This window comes from Micropterus salmoides, unplaced genomic scaffold (assembly GCF_014851395.1).
Source record: "Micropterus salmoides isolate LMB-PRFRI ecotype aquatic unplaced genomic scaffold, ASM1485139v1 Ms_hic_scaffold_1538, whole genome shotgun sequence".
Taxonomy (NCBI): domain Eukaryota; kingdom Metazoa; phylum Chordata; class Actinopteri; order Centrarchiformes; family Centrarchidae; genus Micropterus; species Micropterus salmoides.
The window spans coordinates 1-18158 of record NW_024040639.1 but is presented as its reverse complement, the minus strand read 5'-3'; the positions used below and the strand labels follow the sequence as shown (position 1 = coordinate 18158).

The 18158-nt window shown below is 41.7% G+C and overlaps 1 protein-coding gene across 1 annotated transcript; it reads right to left on the bottom strand.

Annotated features, from left to right (window-relative positions):
• Nucleotides 1-10: 10 nt before the first annotated feature.
• LOC119904794 (DENN domain-containing protein 2C-like) lies at nucleotides 11-15090 on the bottom strand. The gene is made up of 11 exons (XM_038721475.1): nucleotides 14811-15090; nucleotides 14619-14705; nucleotides 14472-14522; nucleotides 13420-13470; nucleotides 4666-4713; nucleotides 4318-4410; nucleotides 2097-2269; nucleotides 1724-1836; nucleotides 1575-1644; nucleotides 1414-1491; nucleotides 11-530 (listed from the first exon to the last, which is right to left on the bottom strand). The coding sequence occupies exons 1-11, from the start codon at nucleotides 15088-15090 to the stop codon at nucleotides 348-350; spliced, it is 1227 nt and encodes a 408-aa protein (XP_038577403.1). The 3' UTR covers nucleotides 11-347.
• Between the last annotated feature and the right edge of the window lie 3068 nt (nucleotides 15091-18158).

Below are 18158 nucleotides of genomic sequence, written 5' to 3'. Positions count from 1 at the left end.
TGTTCAACTACACTTTCTCTAAAAAGTTTGTCTAACTCGGAGGTTTGTTTCCAACCTGTCTGACCACCTGACTGCTCACGTGTCTTTGTGCATCGGAACTTCTTGTTTGAGATGTCGCCACGTTCTGAGATTAAAGAAAATTATAACTATTATATACTGAAAGCGCTTTTACACTACATCTGCATTCACCAGTCATACACATTCATACACTGAGCCTAAGTGGCGGAATAGCTCTTAAGCCGCCCTTAAGATGCATCACATTGTACATTTTGTGTTGCATCAGAAATCGTTTTGAACTTCTGCCTCTGTTGATCTGAGTCTTTCATTGCAGTAAAATATCTGCATCATCAAACTATATGTGAGCAGAAGAAGCAGGGGTTTGATCTGACCTCAGTGCCCGACTCAGGAATGAAGCTCTTAATCTCCACAGTGTGTCCTGGAGCTGGGAACGAAGCCTCCCTCAGCTTCTGCATGAATGGGTAGATCATGGCCATGGAGATCTGCCTCCGCTTCTCCACCTCGTCAAATATCTGCACACACACACACACACACACACAGTCACAATGCAGCACCAGTAAATATAATACAACACATCTCAGTCTTTATAGAGTCTCAGAAGTCCTGAAATAAAAGCTTAACAGCGAGTGGAAATAAAACTCCAGCCAGCAGAACGGCGACGTATTGTTGTAATGGTGGAATAAATGCAGTGAAATGTACGTTACACTGAATTTAGCAAAACATGAAACATGAAGGTCTTAAGGCTGTTTCTAATCCACACTGCCGGAAAACTGAATCATTGATTTATATTTTTATGGCCTTTAAGTAGTCACATTTAAATGTAAACTTCCGCCATGTTACTGAAACCCCCGAATTCCCAGAAACTTTCAGAGGACTGTAAAGCTTTAATTCAGCCAATCAGTTATTCACAGCAACAATCCGCTCCAGTCGACCTTCAGGCTGCGTTTACAGCCAGTGACACACGTCACTAAACACTAAACAACAGAAAACCACCCGACAACAGGTGTGTCTAATCCAAACAGATGAGACGCCCTGGACACACTGAGGTAACCACAGAGCTCCTCTCACATACAATATTTATCAATAAATATGTCGTAGGATTTTCCTTTTGATATTTAGGTTTCACTTCAATATGAAGCCAACCAAGTTACAAGCTAGTTTTATTGACCAAGTGTGCACCTGCCAGGTATTTATCACAGGTGATCAACCAGGTGATTAATGAAGGAACAGTCGTAAATGCTGACATGAAGTCCACAAACACAAAACTAGTTTCTAAAAGACAGTTTGATATTTTTCTAATGTTAATAGAGAAGCAGAGCTTAGGGTAGTCAGGTTAAGAAATATAAAAGACTCTGAAACAGACTTCCTCTTCTAGAAACACTCAGGTGAACTCACCTTGGAGAAGAGGCCGAAACAAGCCAGCGAGCTTATGATGCAGTAAGCCTCAGGTGGTCGAGCTCCTTTCCCTCGAGGCTGCAGAGCAAACAGAGAGGACATTTCATAAACAGAGTGAGGATGCCTCTAAATGTGAAGACAGCTTCAGTCTGCACACTGACCAGTAACCTCCTGCAGTAGCCATTTCTCCTGCTGCCGTCAATCTCCGTCAGAACGAAGGAGAAGGTCTCACTGGAAACAGATGATGCGAAAACTCAGAACAAGTACTGATGCACCTGAACACAAGTGTAAAGAGGAGGAGCAGCTGTACCTGTGGTACTCAGTCAGAGGAGCCCAGTTGATGCCCTCTGGGAAACAGAAGAGAGTGATTGCCTTCAGCGTCTTCTCCTCCTCCTCCTTCTGAAACCTCGCCATCCCGTCCCTCTGAAAGTCACAACACACAAACCTCTGTTCTTTCATCACATAACATGAACATGAGTGTTTCCTGCTTCACAGTGGGGACAAACTCTCCTGCAAGAAACCTCAGTTCAAGTGATTTTACACTCGTTTAACCATCTCCAGCAGATTAATAGACCGATAAGATGATAATTTGGTTATTCTTGGATTGAGTTACAAGCAGATAGTGCTCTGTCTCAGGTGGACAGCACTGACCTGCTGGATATCCGTTCCACCGTCAGACTGACCTTGGGAAACTGGTAGGTGATCTGAGGTTCGTAGCCGCTGCCGTCCTTGGTTCTCTTGAGGCTGACCACCACCAGATACTCGAAGAAGTACTGCCCGCTGCCGAAGCGGTGCTGCCTGGATGTGTCTGCCACAACCGGGGCCGGCGGCTCTGTAGGCTCAGCATCTCTGACTCCTACACAGAAACACATTGTGCTTTAGCACTGGGGGTTCCCACTGTGATCCAGCTGGAAAGGTTTCCAGGCCTCTGTAGATCAGCACTTCTTCCCTGCTCACAGAAGTGCACTGGAAAAAAAACCCTAGCTTCAAATGAGATGGTAAATCTAAAGTATTCCTTTGATGAAGGACACGACAAACCCCCACCCTCCCTTATTTACTGTTTGTGTTGTTTGATTAAGGAACACCTTCTGAGGGTCAGATGGTTCTCAGTCTTCAGTACAGAGCTGCAGTCAGGGTGTGGTTAGCCTAGCTTAAAGACTGGGAACGGGGGAAACTGCTAGCCTGGCTCTGTCTAGAGATCTAAAACACACCAGCAGCTCTAAAGCTCACTGACTAACATGCTGAGTCTGTTTAATCTGCAAACAGACAAAAAACTTTGTGCTTTAAGAGGTAGCTAACTTGCTGGATCTATTTCTTGTCCAACAGTGTATCCACCCAGTGTTCTGGTCTCTGTACAGTTAAACCTGGCATCCTCACTGTGACAACTTATCCATCTTATGATAAAGTTTATAGTTGGGACTGGCTCAGGTGAGTCCTGAACAATCCCTTAGTTATGCTGCTATAGATAGGTCTAGATTGCCGGGAGACCTCCCATGATGCACTGACCTCTGCTCTCCTCCTCTTTCTCTCCCTCTCCTCCTCTTTCTTTCTCTCAGTATGCAACCTCATACCATTAATGCATGCATCTGGATCTGTGATTGCAGGCTTCCTGCTGCCACCATGTTCCTGCTCCAGTTCACTGCTCCAGTTATTATTACTAGTCCTACTGATATCATCATTACTATTACTTGTATTGATATTTGTGCTGCTGCTGTGTTCTCTTGGCAGCCCCAGAGTCTTGGTTCTGCCCCATGTTTTTGCCTATTAAAGGGAGATTTTCCTTCCCATTGTGGCCAAGTGCTGCTCACAGCGGGAACTGTTGCGTCTGTGTAAAAAATGTATGGTGTAGACCTGCTCTAAAAGTGCAGTGAGATGCCTTCTGTTTCTGGAGCTGAGTAAATAAATTTGAATTATTGTATGTTGTTAGCACGTCACAGCTTGTAGTTGTGTTACAGTGTGGTTGGTGAAAGGAAGTGTTGAATACACTGTAGTTATATTTCTCGTCTCTTTGGGTCTGTCATTGTGCTGGATAATTTATTTACAGTCCAACACAGTCTACAGACGCCTCTGCTGCTGTGTTCAGAGTCCACTTATCTCCTTCTCTGCTGCCTGCTCTTGTGTTCTCTGCTGCATTCCTCCTCCTTTGTCTAAAATAAAAGCAACCAGCAAGAGTTTGTCCTCAGCTCAGCAGCCTTGTGTCTCTGTGTTTCAGGCCTTCAAACCCTCTAACACTGCATGAATACTCTGCCTCTGTGTGCTTTGATGGTCTTTAGGCTTTGTTTGCTTTACAAAGCCAGATCAATACAAAAATATGTTCCTCCTGAAAAACCTGTTCATTGGAACAGAGTCTGTGGCTAACTCTCAGCTGAGTTTGGGTAAAAACACTCCAGTAGATTGAGTAGTTTGTGTACTCTAGAAGCAACAAAAATATATTTAACCAGCGCTTCCTGTGGCGTTACAGCGAGGAGGAGACGCCACTGTCTCGCTGTTCACCAAATGAGAGCACCTGGTGTCTGTTTGTAAGGTCAGTTCTGATCTTTTCAAAACAACTCTCTGAAAAGTGAAGCCAGTGCTGAAGTAACTTAAACCTGCATTCTCTCTAACAGCCAGCAGGGGGCGACTCCACTAAAAGAAGTGTGATTGAATAGAAGTCTATGAGAAAATGAGGCTGCTGATTTATTCCCTCAGTAAACACTTTCCTAATGAGTTTATGGTCTCAGTCGCTAGTTTCAAGACTTATTCAACACAGCATGATGTTCATTTAGTAAATTATGGTCCCATTTAGAGGAACAGAGACCAGGAAGCAGGGGAGGCTTTAGGGACCCCTCCTCACAATGTGCCCAAATATTCAGCACTAAGGTCCAAGTGAATCATGTTTCTGTGATGCGGTTAGTTAATACTCACTATCTCTTTTGCCTTTGCGGAAGGAGGACCACATGGCACTAAACCTCTTGAGGGCCCCTTGTTGTCCACCATCATCTTCACCTGGTGGGATACCTGCTGGAGAAACGAACCAGCTGCTCAATACTCAGTCACACAACAACATTAGCTTCTCCTGCTAGCTTAGAAGAACCTGCACAGTATTCTGGTCCAACATCCAGAAGAGGAGGAAGAAGTGTAGGATCCACCTTTCAAGCCTACAGGTGGATGCTTTTAATACTATTAAACATTATGAAACTTTAATTTGACTATCCAAGGTAACACAATTAACTTGTAGACAAGAGCCCTTGTTACTCCGGCTGCTGTACTTACTGTGTCTCCCAGTGACATCAGAGATGAGGTTACCTTTGGGCTGCTCACCTGGACAACACAGAGGAAAGTCAGGTGAATAAACGGTCCTGAGACAAGCATGTTTACTGCTGTACACACTGTTACCTACATTACTCATTTCGTCTTCTGTCTGCGTCCACGCGTCATTTTCAGCCAGGAAGGATCTGAGAAGTCTGGTTTAAAAGCTTGTTCATCACTCTGAAATGTGAGTTTCCTTTATATATCGTATACGTCGAGACTTCATGTGTATGATGCAACAGATGTTGAACTACTTTAGTATGAAAGTAGGCGCAGTATGATACATGAGATAAGGTAATTTATTGTTCAGCAATAAAACAAGTATCAGCATTTCCTAGGACCTAAAGTTAAGTTGTACAAGAGACGTAATGATGCCCATGTGATAGCACTACTGTTTAAATACCTTCCTAATAAATGTCCAGGTGTTATTTAAACGTCAGGCTGTAGCCATGGGTCAAATTCACTTTAATGTGCAGCTGAAGGTATCTCGTCTCTAAAACTGTGACAATGAATTTAAAGTTTAAGAAGCCAGTGAGTTAAAATAAACTGTGCTAAAGAGTGCTTTGAGGGACTCTTCTGAGGAGCGTTTATACAGAGCACTGTGCTGATTGTAACGCTGGTGAAGTCTGAGGCCTGAAAACTAGCTGGGTCTCCTGAATCCAGGCCGGACTGCTGTCACACATACTGAAGCTCAGTACCTGTAACCTGTGTGTTCCTCTGCGTGGCTCTGGTTGTTGTGGATCTTTAGCAGATTAACGCTCCCCGAGTGCATCATTTGGATTGTTACCATATGCCTGTTGCCCAATGAAGGAGGAGGTTTTGCAACACAGGTCTTCCTTATTAATCCCTGTGTTTACTGCAGCGCCTGCTGAATCATCTGTTTACTTCCAACTCTGAGGGAACAATTTTTACTGCTGTATTCAGGACTTGTGGGAAAAAACAGCTTTCAAAGTGAAGATTCACTCAAATTCATCTTTCAGATGGTAAATAAACCACACAAGGAAGAAGCGGTCTTAAATGTAGACTTCTCTTTACTAGACTACTTACTTTCCGGTTTTACAAACTAGGAAATATGTCCTAAATCTCAGATTCATCTTTCTTCAGCTGGAGATAAAATCCAAACTGGAGATGCAGAACAGTTCTGCAATTTTAACATCTGTATTATTATTATCATGTATTCATACATTATTACTTTACACCAGTGGCTGCAGACAATCTCACACAAGAACTACGTTCTACCACAGAAATAGTCCCTTGGATTTATGTCTCATATTTGTGTTATCCCAAACCTCTCAGACTTTCTGCATTACGTTTTCCTTGCACATCATTTTTAACTATTGATAACCTGCTGTCACAAAACAATTGATTTGGCATTACAATTCAATCGGTGTTTTCCTCCAGGGGTGAACGGCAGGCTATCTGTATACGACTCCTAAGAAAGGTCTAGACTAACGCTGTAACTAACACTTATTTACTTATCGATTAATCTGTTGATCATGTTTCTCGATTAATCGATTAGTTGTTTGGTCCATAAAATGTCGATCAGTGTTTCCCAAAGCCCAAGATAACGTCCTCAAATGTCTTGTTTTGTCCACAACCCAAATATATTCAGTTTACTGTTACAGGGGAGGAAAGAAGCCAGAAAATATTCACATTTAAAAAGCTGGAATCAGAGAATTTAGACTCAAAATGATTAATTGATTATCACAATTGTTGCTGATTAATTTAATAGTTGAGAACTAATCAATTAGTTGATTTATCGCTGCAGCTCTAGTCTGGAACACCACTCTATTCCATGCATGAAAAATTCTGAATACGAGAAGATTGATAAATTCTCTTAAATCACTTATCTGTCAGAAGGAGTGCTCCTCTGTATGTTTGCTGTTGAAGGTTTTAAATAATAAAGATTTGAGGAGCAAAGACAAACATCCACCTCCAAACACTGGCACATATAACAAAACCCATCACAACCACATAAACAGTCATTTGTACCTTTAATGCTGCAACAAAAGCACATTTCTAAGTGTCCTGACACGACACGCTGCAGTTCTGCCCGTTTACTATAAAAGGGACCAACCCAGATCAGCCCGGCAAGGACAAATATGGGTTGAACTTGTCCTGAGTGGAAAAAGAGATCCTGTTTAATGAATCACTGTGTTGAACTCTGTTGGTAAAGACGAGACACAGAAACCGGAGTGCTAATCCCAAGAGCTTCACTTTAAGACTAAACTAGTAACACTTCACCACAAACTGCATTCTTGTGGTCGTCACTGCTGCGACGTTTGGTTTCACATCTATCATGCGTTAAAAAGCCAAGTGAGCTGACACAGAAGATCAGCTGGACGTATCCTCGGTGACCTGCAGACCGAGCAGACATAACAGGACTCCCGCTGGACTTTGGCCAGTTTCACTTTCAATCTCGCTCGCCTCCCTGGTTCCTGACAACAGCTGAAGCCTCAAGTCTGCAACCCATGACCTCTGACAGTACGAGGTTTTGCACTGTGTCAATAGCAACGGCAGTGTTTACCCACCCAACGCCTCGCAGTTACACAACTCAGCTGGCTACACAGAAACACACAACATACACAGCAGAAACTCTCTCAGGTTGTAGAATCTCTGTTATACTCTTGATATAAACTACATGAGCCTACACGCTCTTGGCCCTGCTGCTGTTCAGCTATGATGTGGGTGTAAATAACAGCCCTGGTTAACAGCTTCACCGTGAAGCTCTGAACGTGTCACAACACTGCGAAGCCTACAAGAAAAGGAATGGCGCAATCACTAAACACTGCCTGAATCCTCTACATGTGTTGTTTTTCTTTCAGAAAACCTGCAAACAGCAAACTTCAAATCTGTCTACACATCTGTTTAAGTCAAGCCAGTTTATTTATATACCCCAAAATCCCACTCAATGTTTTTTTTTCTATTTGTCCAGTTATATTCATAATAAAGCAGTTCTTAGCTTCTAAATTTCATCCTTTTGTTGTCCTGGCTCATTATGCAGAACCTCACTTGGAGTTTGCTTCCTAAACTGCAACAACTCAGAAATGTCTCTGTCAGTTCAGCTCCTGAGGCTTCAAAGAAATGTCACAGTAAATCCTACAGTGGCAAAGTTAAGAGTTGACATCAAAGGCAGGTTTACAGATATGAAGTTTGGCAACATGTTGAAGTTTAGTACGTGCACTTGTCACAGACTAAAATCCTGTCGACACCTTTAACAGGTTAAAAATGTTGTTTTACGGGAATATGACTCCACTTTAAAGGAAATATAACACCAAACTGCATTTAGTAAAAAGTTGATTTACTGTTCCCCTCCCAGTCGTTTGAGATACAGAGACACAAAACATATCACTGGAGTCTACTAATCAATTCGGATGCTTTATATGTCCCGTGCTGCACTTTATTTCACTTTAACTACAAAAACACACCGTTGGCTGGGCAGTACTTCCTTAACCTGATACACGTGTGGGCACAACAACTTGCTCGAGACAGGTAAACATCGCACGTTATGGTAAACAAATCACCTGTTTAACAGTTAACTCTTTTTTTATCCGCGTGTAACCGATTAATACTGTTCACATTGTTGATCTGTGTCCGTCACTCACGTAACGTTAACGTTACTCACTCCATCTACTCTTCAGGATCGCTCGCGCCTTCTTCCTCCTCGGTACCGCTTCACTCATCACTGCTCCGCGCAAAACACCCCGTGAGTTATCAGTCCTGTCCCTCTCAGCAGCACCGCAGCGGATCTTCATCGGGTCCATTCCCGCACACACACCGCATCCTTATGGGGTTCCGGCAAACTGCTGTGCGCGCGCTAAGCGGTCCTCTACCGCTCCCTTGCTGCGTTCACGTCACGTGCGACAAACGGCTAGTACCGTCTTCGTTGCTATTAAATCAGCATGTTTACGGTGTATCGGTCATGGCTGGTTTAAAGACATCAGAACAACAGACTCCCGCCAAGAAAGTTCATCGAATAGATGTTACAGCTCAGCAACAACAGAAACTCAACACAGTGTAACACTGAAGCAACAACCAGCAGCTTTTAGCCATCAGAGAGCTGAGTCAGACTCACCTCTTCCACTCTGAAAACACTGTTCACTAGTACTTTCAGCTTGCAGATAGAGAAATATTTTCACCTATCAGAACTACAAAAGGTTTACAAAGACCTTCAAAGTTCACACATCTGTCAAGAAGCCTTCGATCACATCTGTTATCAGAGGGTTAATAATAGCTAACTTGTTCACTGTAGTTCTAGTAACAAACGAAATTATCTGGATATAGATGGATTATAGAGGCACGACAGTAATTTAGTTGTACACTTTCATAAAACTGGGGGACTTATTAGACAATTGTAAAAATGTATGCAGCAGGTATAGCCTGACTTTACATTTTGTTTTAAGCCTGCTAGCGAAATTTTGCATCCCAGGTAATATCACAAAAAAGTTCAAGTGAATTACAGATGCACCTTGCTTACCAAGCTAGCTAGCTCCACCCTCTCGTCCAAATATGGTCACGTCTGGTTCCAAAAAAACAAAATGGCGACGACCAATCTGCCAAACTGGAGGCTTCAAAATGTTAAGTCTACAAAGAAACGGGTGACGTCATGGTGGCTACGTCCACTTGTTTTTTAGCATCTGTGGTTAAGCTCCAGAAACGCTGGTTCCTACAATTCCCATAATGCAACTCAATATATACGTTTTTTTTTAATTAGCGATAACATCATAACCATCCAAGGTGGGCTGACCCCAAGCTGAAACTGTGAAACGATTATGCTCCTGTAGAAGCCACAAGTCTGTATGATGTCAGCCTTAAAAACATGTTTTATTCACAATGTCATGGAGACATCCTACATGTCATTAGGTCGGAAGTCATTTTTGTGACTTATGGGACAAGGTTGGCTTATGCTGAGTTTCGGTCACAGCTGGACTTACCCAGTGGAAATTTACGACTACCATCCTCAAAGCGTTCCATGATGTGCATGACGGCAAACGTAAACAAAAATCACGGCTGACCGTAAAAAAACCGATGTTTCTTTGTCAAGTCAGCAGTGAATTGTGGCCTGTACTACGAAGCGGGGTACCTGGCTTATCCAGGTAACTTCAGGAGTAACTTTGTTACGTCGGGTGTAACTTCCCGATTACCCGTACTACAAAAAGTGGATAGGTGTTACCCGGGGTCTGTTGCCATGGCAATTTACGCTGCATCTCTAAACTGCTCCGAGCAGGTTTTGTTCATGGTTAACTCGAGGTAACCCTGCACGGGGACTACACTCCACATCTGTACTCAGTGTTAATGATGAGAAGTAGGATATTAATACACACCACTTCATAAAATGTTTAGATTTCATCCTGATTTGTTCCACTGGGATTGCATTGAAGTTCTGAACACATGAGCATTAGGTTCAGACAGCGAGTCCTGCAGCCTCAGTGATTTTAGAGAGGAATCTTAATTAATTAACGGGATAGTTTATTAGATGTAGCCCGTCTGTAGTCTATAATTGAATTCTCCTAAGTGTTTTCACGTATTTAGATAAACTATTTTACGTGTCCAAAAAATAGGGAGCCAGGGTCGGGGTTAATAACCAAGAAAAAAAAAATCTATGAAAGTGTGAAATTTAGCCTACAAGAAGAAAAATCTGAAATTCCCCGAAATTAATGTCATAAAAAAATCAAATATCACTGTTTTCTTCTGAATACGCCCAATCCAAGGCAAAGTCTCTAAGGTGCATGGTAGTGACTGTGGGCTAAACTCAGGAGTATTTCCCCACTGCTAAATCCGATTGCAAAGTTTAATATTCCAGTGCATGCATAATACAGGGCAGACGTGTGTGTGATGTTGCAGCCTTGCAAAGTGAAGTTTCTCTCATAAATGTGTGACTATAATGTCAGAGAATATTCATGTTTTTTTACTTGTAGATTAATCTTGGAAATTAAATTCTGTCTCGGATTATCACCCCTCTCCGCTGGCTCCTTCTTTTCTATTACAATGGACCTTCTGTGCAGTTGTACCCAATTACATCTTAATCATATTACACATAAAAGAAGAGCCCATAAAATACAGAATAGAGAACTACAATAAGAACACTGTGAAGATAATTAGGCTACAAATTTACTCCATGTGATGCCAACAAGCCTTCCTGGCTTTGTCACCCTCCACGATATTAGATTTAGCCGTTAACTTGTCTTTACATTCATAATTTCCTGACAGTACCAACGTGCATTCCTCTGGAGAAATACCGAGCATGAGTTAACTCTGAGTAGGTTGAACTCCCTTTGTAGTACTGGCCATTGGTGTTAATGAAAACGAGTGACATTGCAACATATTAACTGTGTTCCTGTCTCGACACATTAGTCGGTAATCTCAGTCGAGGTGGTGATGGAATAGTGGATAAGCCTTTGGTATGATTGACCCAGGTTCAAGTTCACAGTGATACACCAATATGTCCCTGAGCAAAATACTTAACCCCTAGCTGCTCCAGAGGTGTGGAACCTCTGACATGTATAGCAATTGTAAGTCACTTTAAATAAAAGCGTCAGCTAAATGAATGGTTATTGTTGATCTGCAAAAGTCAGAAAATTGTGTATTTCTACTGTTTTCTCATTGTAAACATTTTCCTGAATAACGTTTGTGCAGATGACTTTCAGTAACCAGCTATACTTAAAATTATAATATGTATTATCTTAATTAAACACAGGAAAATATAGGCCTACTTTATGTTGCTTTTCAGTTTATGGTTTACATGTGCTTCTATGGGTGCTGCTATTATTGAGTGACGTCTGCTTCTTCATGACACAAATAGGGGGAAATGGTGGATTTGACGAGTGCCCAAGTAGGAACTCCATCTCTGAGCGGTGTTCACTTGTACTTGTACTACAGGTTTTGAGTTCTGAGTTGTTAAACTTAAAACTCTTGTTAATAAGTATTCTCTGAAACGTCAGTAGAGTGAATGAACAGGAAATTCAGAGCCGTTCAGAAAGCTGGCAGCCATATATCATACGATATACTTTATTGTCCCCATGAGGCAACGCATTCTCACTCCCAGCTCGTTACAGATGGCCATTTGGTCAAGACTCCTTGGCGTCGCTTTGTAAAACCCTGGGTACGCTTCGTTTTTTTACACGTAGGTCTAGTTAGCAACAAAACTACTTGGTTAGGTTTAGGAAAAGATCGTGGTTTGGCTTAAAAGTTACTTACTGGACTTCACTTACTTAAGTTATGTTACTTGTGTATCCTATGTAACCTACATAACTTAAATAAAAACACTTAATGTTGACTTTTTTTATTTCACACTGGAAACGAACACCCCTCTCCTGCGTGAAAGTCTGGTTTCTGGCTCACTGTCCACCCCAACCACCTCCTTATTTGGACTTCAAAAGTTACGCTACAGGGCTTCCAGTGCGTTACAAACTGACGCCTTTTTGATAATGCGTCCATATGTGATGACTTGAGAGTGAATAGGAAAATTTGTTTTTGGCTCTGTGATGCTGCATGCATTACAAACAATAAAAAACACAATCAACAGATAAACAGACATCTGAAAAACATTTTACCCAGTTGCCAGCCTCACCATATTGCTCAAATACCTCTGTTGCAGGCCTAAAAGTATTACACAGAAAGGTAGCAGTATATTGCACATTTAAGTGTGTAACAGACTCTTATTCTTATTCTATATAAAGAGGGCTGATGGAAAAGGGCACAAATTAATTTTTACATTTGAGGACTCTGTATATTCTGCCTGATGGTAAAAGCTCATACTCATAGTGAAGGACATGGTCTAGGACTCTGTGCTCCTTAACTGACTGCTCATGAATAGTTTGGAGGTCTGTGTTCTTCCCTCCCCGTTATTATTACTATGGCAGTCTTTGTGAGTTTGGATTTAGACTGTACAGATAGATTCTTATACCAGGCCTGTATTTCACATTTCAGACTTTCCAGTACTGCCTGAATATATGCAGTCAGTTTCTGGTCCACGTTGTACAATCTTAGCCTTCTCGGTTTGCCAGGTGAGCATATACAGTATGTACAATATATTACACAACAGACTTCAGAGGAAGACATAATACAACTGGTTTCACAGGCCTGGTAATACTTCTCATGACAGTTCTTTATTTGGCCACAGCACCATTTTGCACTGGGAAACAAATGCTGATTGTTTAGGATCTGGATCTGGTTTTGATATATAGGCTGATAATATCACTGACATTTAAAATACTGCATGGTGTGTCAAAATGTAGTAACATGTGAAAACCTGTATTTGAGTTCAAAGATTTATTCCTTATTATTCCTTGTGGTCCAATCTTCTTTCAAAGTTTTTTTCAAAATCAATATGTCAGTACATCTGGGGCGGCTGTGGCTCAGGAGGTAGAGCGGGTTGGCCGTTAATCGGAAGGTCGGCGGTTCAATCCCTGGCTCCCCCTGGTTGCATGTCGAAGTGTCCTTGGGCGAGATACTGAACCCCGAATTGCCCCTGGCGGCTATTCCGCCAGTCTATGAGTGAGTGTGAATGTTACTTTCCGTTTGAGCCCTTAGGCTCAGTGTGTGGATGTAGTGTAAAAGCGCTTTGAGTGGTCGAAAAGACTAGAAAGGCGCTATACAAGTACGGAGCATTTACATCTTTAAACTGTTACTGGCCTATGGGCTCTTTTATTGTCCTATCTGTGTCTAGTCAGCTCAGTTTGGTCTCTTAAAGGGATTTAGTGGAAAATAGAAATTTACCTCCATCTGTGTCAGAACCACAGAACTGTGGCGCACTGCTTCTGCGTGTTCCTGTATTCAAGAGCGAGAACAGATTCGGCCCATTTATTTGAAAATCAAACACCACAACCCCGTCTCTCAAAAATTAGGTCTACGTACTAAAATGTTTTTACTGCTGCCTGTTCTTCACCTCATAGAAGTTGTGTGGAGGTGTTTGATCTTGTCTCTGGTTAAATATTGACAAAGAAAACAAACCCTTTCTCGTACTTGAAGTCACAGCTGACTGTTTACAGTTGATATCATTAAAGAATAAATGCGTCAGTTACCCATACCAACACTGTGAGGGAAACAATGGACTTTCAGTTTAAACATTTTGTTGTTTTAACACAGGCAGCATTGTCTTTCTTTTAAAACATCTTGAGTAGTATATAACTGTAATTTTTGGGAGACCGGGTAGGTTTTTACCACTCAAGCGGGTTCGGAGCTCAGGCCAGGCTAAACAGACTTAGCTGCAGGAACAAGCGAATCAGCAACACAACGCAGAAAGGTATACGGCACTTTTAAAAATACATCTGACGTCCATCAAACTGAGGAACTGAACATTTAAAGCAAATGGTGGTAAGGTTTATTTCTCAGGGGAACTGTCAAAGCATCAAAGCAGCAACAAAGAATGTGCTGGAGAACTAATCGGCCTAACAAATAGATGAACATTAATTCTTTAAACTGCTCAACATTCGGAGCACATGAGGAGGCGGGTAGAGACAGCTGCAGCAGCGAACAGCATTTAGCGTGGGTGCATCAGCAGATGAAAGGTGTGTTTAGACCGAAGCTGTTTTTCACCTCCACTGACTGTGTCTAAACTTCCCTTTGCATTCTGTGAGAACACACCTTAAAAGTATTATGATAGCCACACTCTACACCTGGATCAATATGATTGGACATTACTGATCAGCTGGGCGCAAAGCAGCTGATGGATGGGTCAGCGGTTGCAGAGCATGAGTGAAACAGCTGATACAGTGCTCTACCTTTAAAGAACGCTATACTGCATTTAGCTTTTTGACCTTCATACATACCTGTCTTCTTTACATGGTCCTGCGAGGCCTCGTCTTCATCCAGGACTGACTCTAGGAGTTGTATGTGATTATTGGTATCACCTTAGCAGATTTAAGCTTGTAAGAGAGGGTCTAATGAAAGTATATAGTTTATTATATGTTGTTTACCTTTTCTGGATGTCTCTCGTACTGATGAAAAAGACAGCAGCCCTCTGCGTCGTGTAAATCCACCCTCATCATTGCTGTTGTGCCGTTCTGCAGAGAAGAGTGGTCAGTAAATAACAGGCTGATAGAGATGCAGGTGTCATCTTTAATTAAGTGAAAACAATGTGAATGTGTAATAATGATCCAGTATCTTACTTTTTATGCGGAGAGACGAGAAGCTGAAACTCCTCCTTGTGTTTGGAGACAGGTGGTTCTCTGGATTCTGAGAGAAAAGGAAGAAAGACCCATTTAAATATAAAACTATGATTCCTAATGATTCTGGTGACGCTGCTGACCTTTCATCTAGTGCACAATTTTCACGTTTGGTCCAGTGTGTCTTAACTATAAATGTTGTTGGTCCCCAGAGGATGAACTCTTCAGTTTGACAAAGATTTTTAATAGCTTTACTGACATTACATTTCCTGTGGATGTTCATGGAGTACAGAGGAAGAATGTTTTTTCTTTTACATCATAGGGATGCCGCACACCGCTTTCCCAGCCAACAGCCATTTTCCTGTCAAGAAGTCGGCTCGCTGACGGACAGTGTCCGCTGAAGAGACAAAAATTCTTTAGGATGAAACTGCTTTTAAAATTTTAATGAGTGGGCCTGTTTGTTTTGGAGAGGAGACAACATTGAAGGTAATTCAGCTCCCGGTAGAAACCTGAACAGTCAACACTGAAGGAATCCTAAACTAAAAACAAACTGAGCAACTAAACTAAGTTAACGTTAGCAGCAGCAGCTCAGCTGTAAACACAGCAGCTGCTAGCTAGGTTATTCTAATATGGGCTGATTCTCTCTAACCAATCAGCAGTCTGCAGGGTTTTCATGTCACCTTTTTGTATCGTCTCAGCTCGCTTGGAACCTCAACGGAGTTGGTACCAAAAAAGATACCAGATTTGCCCAATGGGGTGGTAAAGAGGCTTCAGTGTTTTCCCTGACCCTTAAGGCCAAAATTGTGACCTTTATATATGACCTTTGTAAGTCCTGCAAATTAAACAAGAAATAGTGTAAAAGGATTTTTCTGATCTCCCATCCCATCTGTAGGACAAGGGGCATCTGCTGAAACTGACGGTGTTGTTTTGTGATATATGGATATGACATTTCCTATTACATGGCTACTGAAAGTAGTCATTATTGATGGAAGTTTCCTATTTTGGTCCATTCAGGTCATTACATGATCTTCGATTTGTTCTGTGGATAATCGTGGTCCTAGAGTACGAACCATATGGATTTTGTTGATAAATAGAAAATAATCAGCGCAGCTTTAAATTCTTGTAGAGTTTCAGCTGTAATACTGTCCGTTTCCACGCTAAGGAGATTTTCTGTAAACAGCATGTTGGTCTGAGGCGTACATGCTCACACTGTCTGGTCTTTACTCGGCTCTAATAGTTTGTCTGCTCTGTTGTCACTGAAGCTAGCTAGTACCAGTTAACCATCCCTTTACTACCACTAAGCCACTGCTGTTGTGTTGTTTGCTACTTTTAGCACTGACCCTTGTTTCAATACTTAACTGGAGGCTCATACTGCATGGACCGTGAGCATTGTTGGATCTGCATGGGAAGACATGGCCACTATTTATAGCTAACCAAAATGACAGCACATGACGATGCCCTATGGGAAAACTCCCCAGCAATATAACCACCAGTGTACAAGTGGAATGCATGAAGGCAGGGTCAGGGGAGCGTAACATTGAGTATTTGGAATATTCATTTGTTAAAGTTGTTTCTGAAAGCTTTATCATTTGCACTTTAGTCAGTCAATGTACTGTTCTGGAAAACTCCTCTGGCACAGGAAGCATCAAGTTTTGTGTTTCTTGTTTGTTTTGAATAAATTAAAGAGCAAACAGGTAGTGAGCATGAGCAGTGAAGGAAACACCAAGAAGAGAGCGACCCCTACATCAAGACACAGCTGTTCATAGAGAAGTGATGCCATAGTGACTGACACAGAAAGCATGATCAGACAGTGAGCTGGCTACGCCCCTTCTTTTATACAGGCTATGGTTACATACAAGCAGGGGAAAGAGCCAGCCAAAAACACACCGTCTAATGGGACCAAAAATGAATTGTAAACTTTTAGGAACTATTTCTTGACAAACAGCAGTGTATCCACTTCAGTGCAGCATCTCTGTCGGTGAGTTCATGTTTGGTTTGATGGTACCAAAGCTGATAACCTCCTTGGGACTATAGTGACTGAAGCCGGCTGAAATAGTTCCAGCACATAGCTCCAGCTGTACGTTGTTTGTGTTGAGATTAAACAAACATGATGCAGATGCTTTAGAGGTGTTGGTGGACTGAACTTTGGACAGAGCCAGGTTGTTTCCCCTCCCTCCAGTCTTTATACAGCAGCAATCATTAGAATTGACACTACAATCAAGTTCTACATGAAATCTGACCCTGCTGTGTTCTCCAAAAACCACATCAGACCACCAAAATGCAAATGCCCTTTCAGCCCTGTGGCTAGCGTCCGTTGGGGGGCTTTCAGGCCTGTGAACACTTGTCCCCTCTCTGGCTTGTCATTCATATAAGACTTATCATTCAGATAGGACTACTTCAAAGGACAGACGGCTTCAGGCGGCTGTAGTGACCATGCCTGTGAGTAATAAATGATGTGGTTTGCGCTCCAAGTACTTCATCTGTAACTGACAACAGACCCTCAGGGGCTTGAATGCTCCAGGTTCACAAAAGGTGAAGAAGTATGCAAATCATTTACTTCAGTAAAAGTAATACAATGCAAAAGTACACTGTTACAAGTAAACGTCCTGCATTAAAAATCGTACTTGATACTTAAAGTAGATGTAGAGCAGAAGCTGTCATGACTTTTGTCATGTTTAGGATTTTTTTTACACAAGAGCATTTTTATTGTAGTTGGTGAAATACTTTAGACTAACCCTCCAAACATTTCTGTCTGTCACTAATCCTATAAACCTTATTTTGCAGTCTGAAAACATCAACTTGTTTTAATAGAAATGTTTAAAAAGTGTCTGCTTCTCGAAACAACAAAAAAAGGCAAGTTGCAGTAATTTGCATTGAAATTAGTTGAAATATACCAGCTACATATTTTTCTCGTAAAAATGCATATATAGCAAATTTGCAACGTAACCAGAATATACAGTACATACTGTATATAGTACAGCTGTCATGGAGGAAAAAATAATATTGAAATGTAGTGGAGTAATAATAATAATAATAACTTATATTTTTTTAGCGCCTTTCACAGGACCCAAGGACGCTTTACACATAACTACAGAGACACAACAAACAACAGAACAACAAAAGAAGGTCAATCTAGACTGAATGCCGTGGCAAAGAGGTGGTTTTTTAGTTGATTTTTGAAAGTGTCCAGAGAGGAACATTTGGGATGGAGTTCCAGAGGGTGGGGCTGTATAGAGGATAGAAATAAAATATTAAGTAAATACAATTACCTCAAATCTGTACTTAATCCCAGTACAGTAGTTTAGTAATGCGCTGCAGCACATCTCCCATAAAGATTATTTATTATTTATT

Coding starts and splice junctions, on each gene's coding strand:
- LOC119904794 (XM_038721475.1), bottom strand. CDS start 15,090: ATGAACATCCACAGGAAATGTAATGTCAGTAAAGCTATTAAAAATCTT. Junction 1,645..1,723: donor CCTCTGACTGAGTACCACAG/GTACAGCTGCTC, acceptor ATCTGTTTCCAG/TGAGACCTTCTCCTTCGTTC. Junction 1,492..1,574: donor GCTACTGCAGGAGGTTACTG/GTCAGTGTGCAG, acceptor TTTGCTCTGCAG/CCTCGAGGGAAAGGAGCTCG.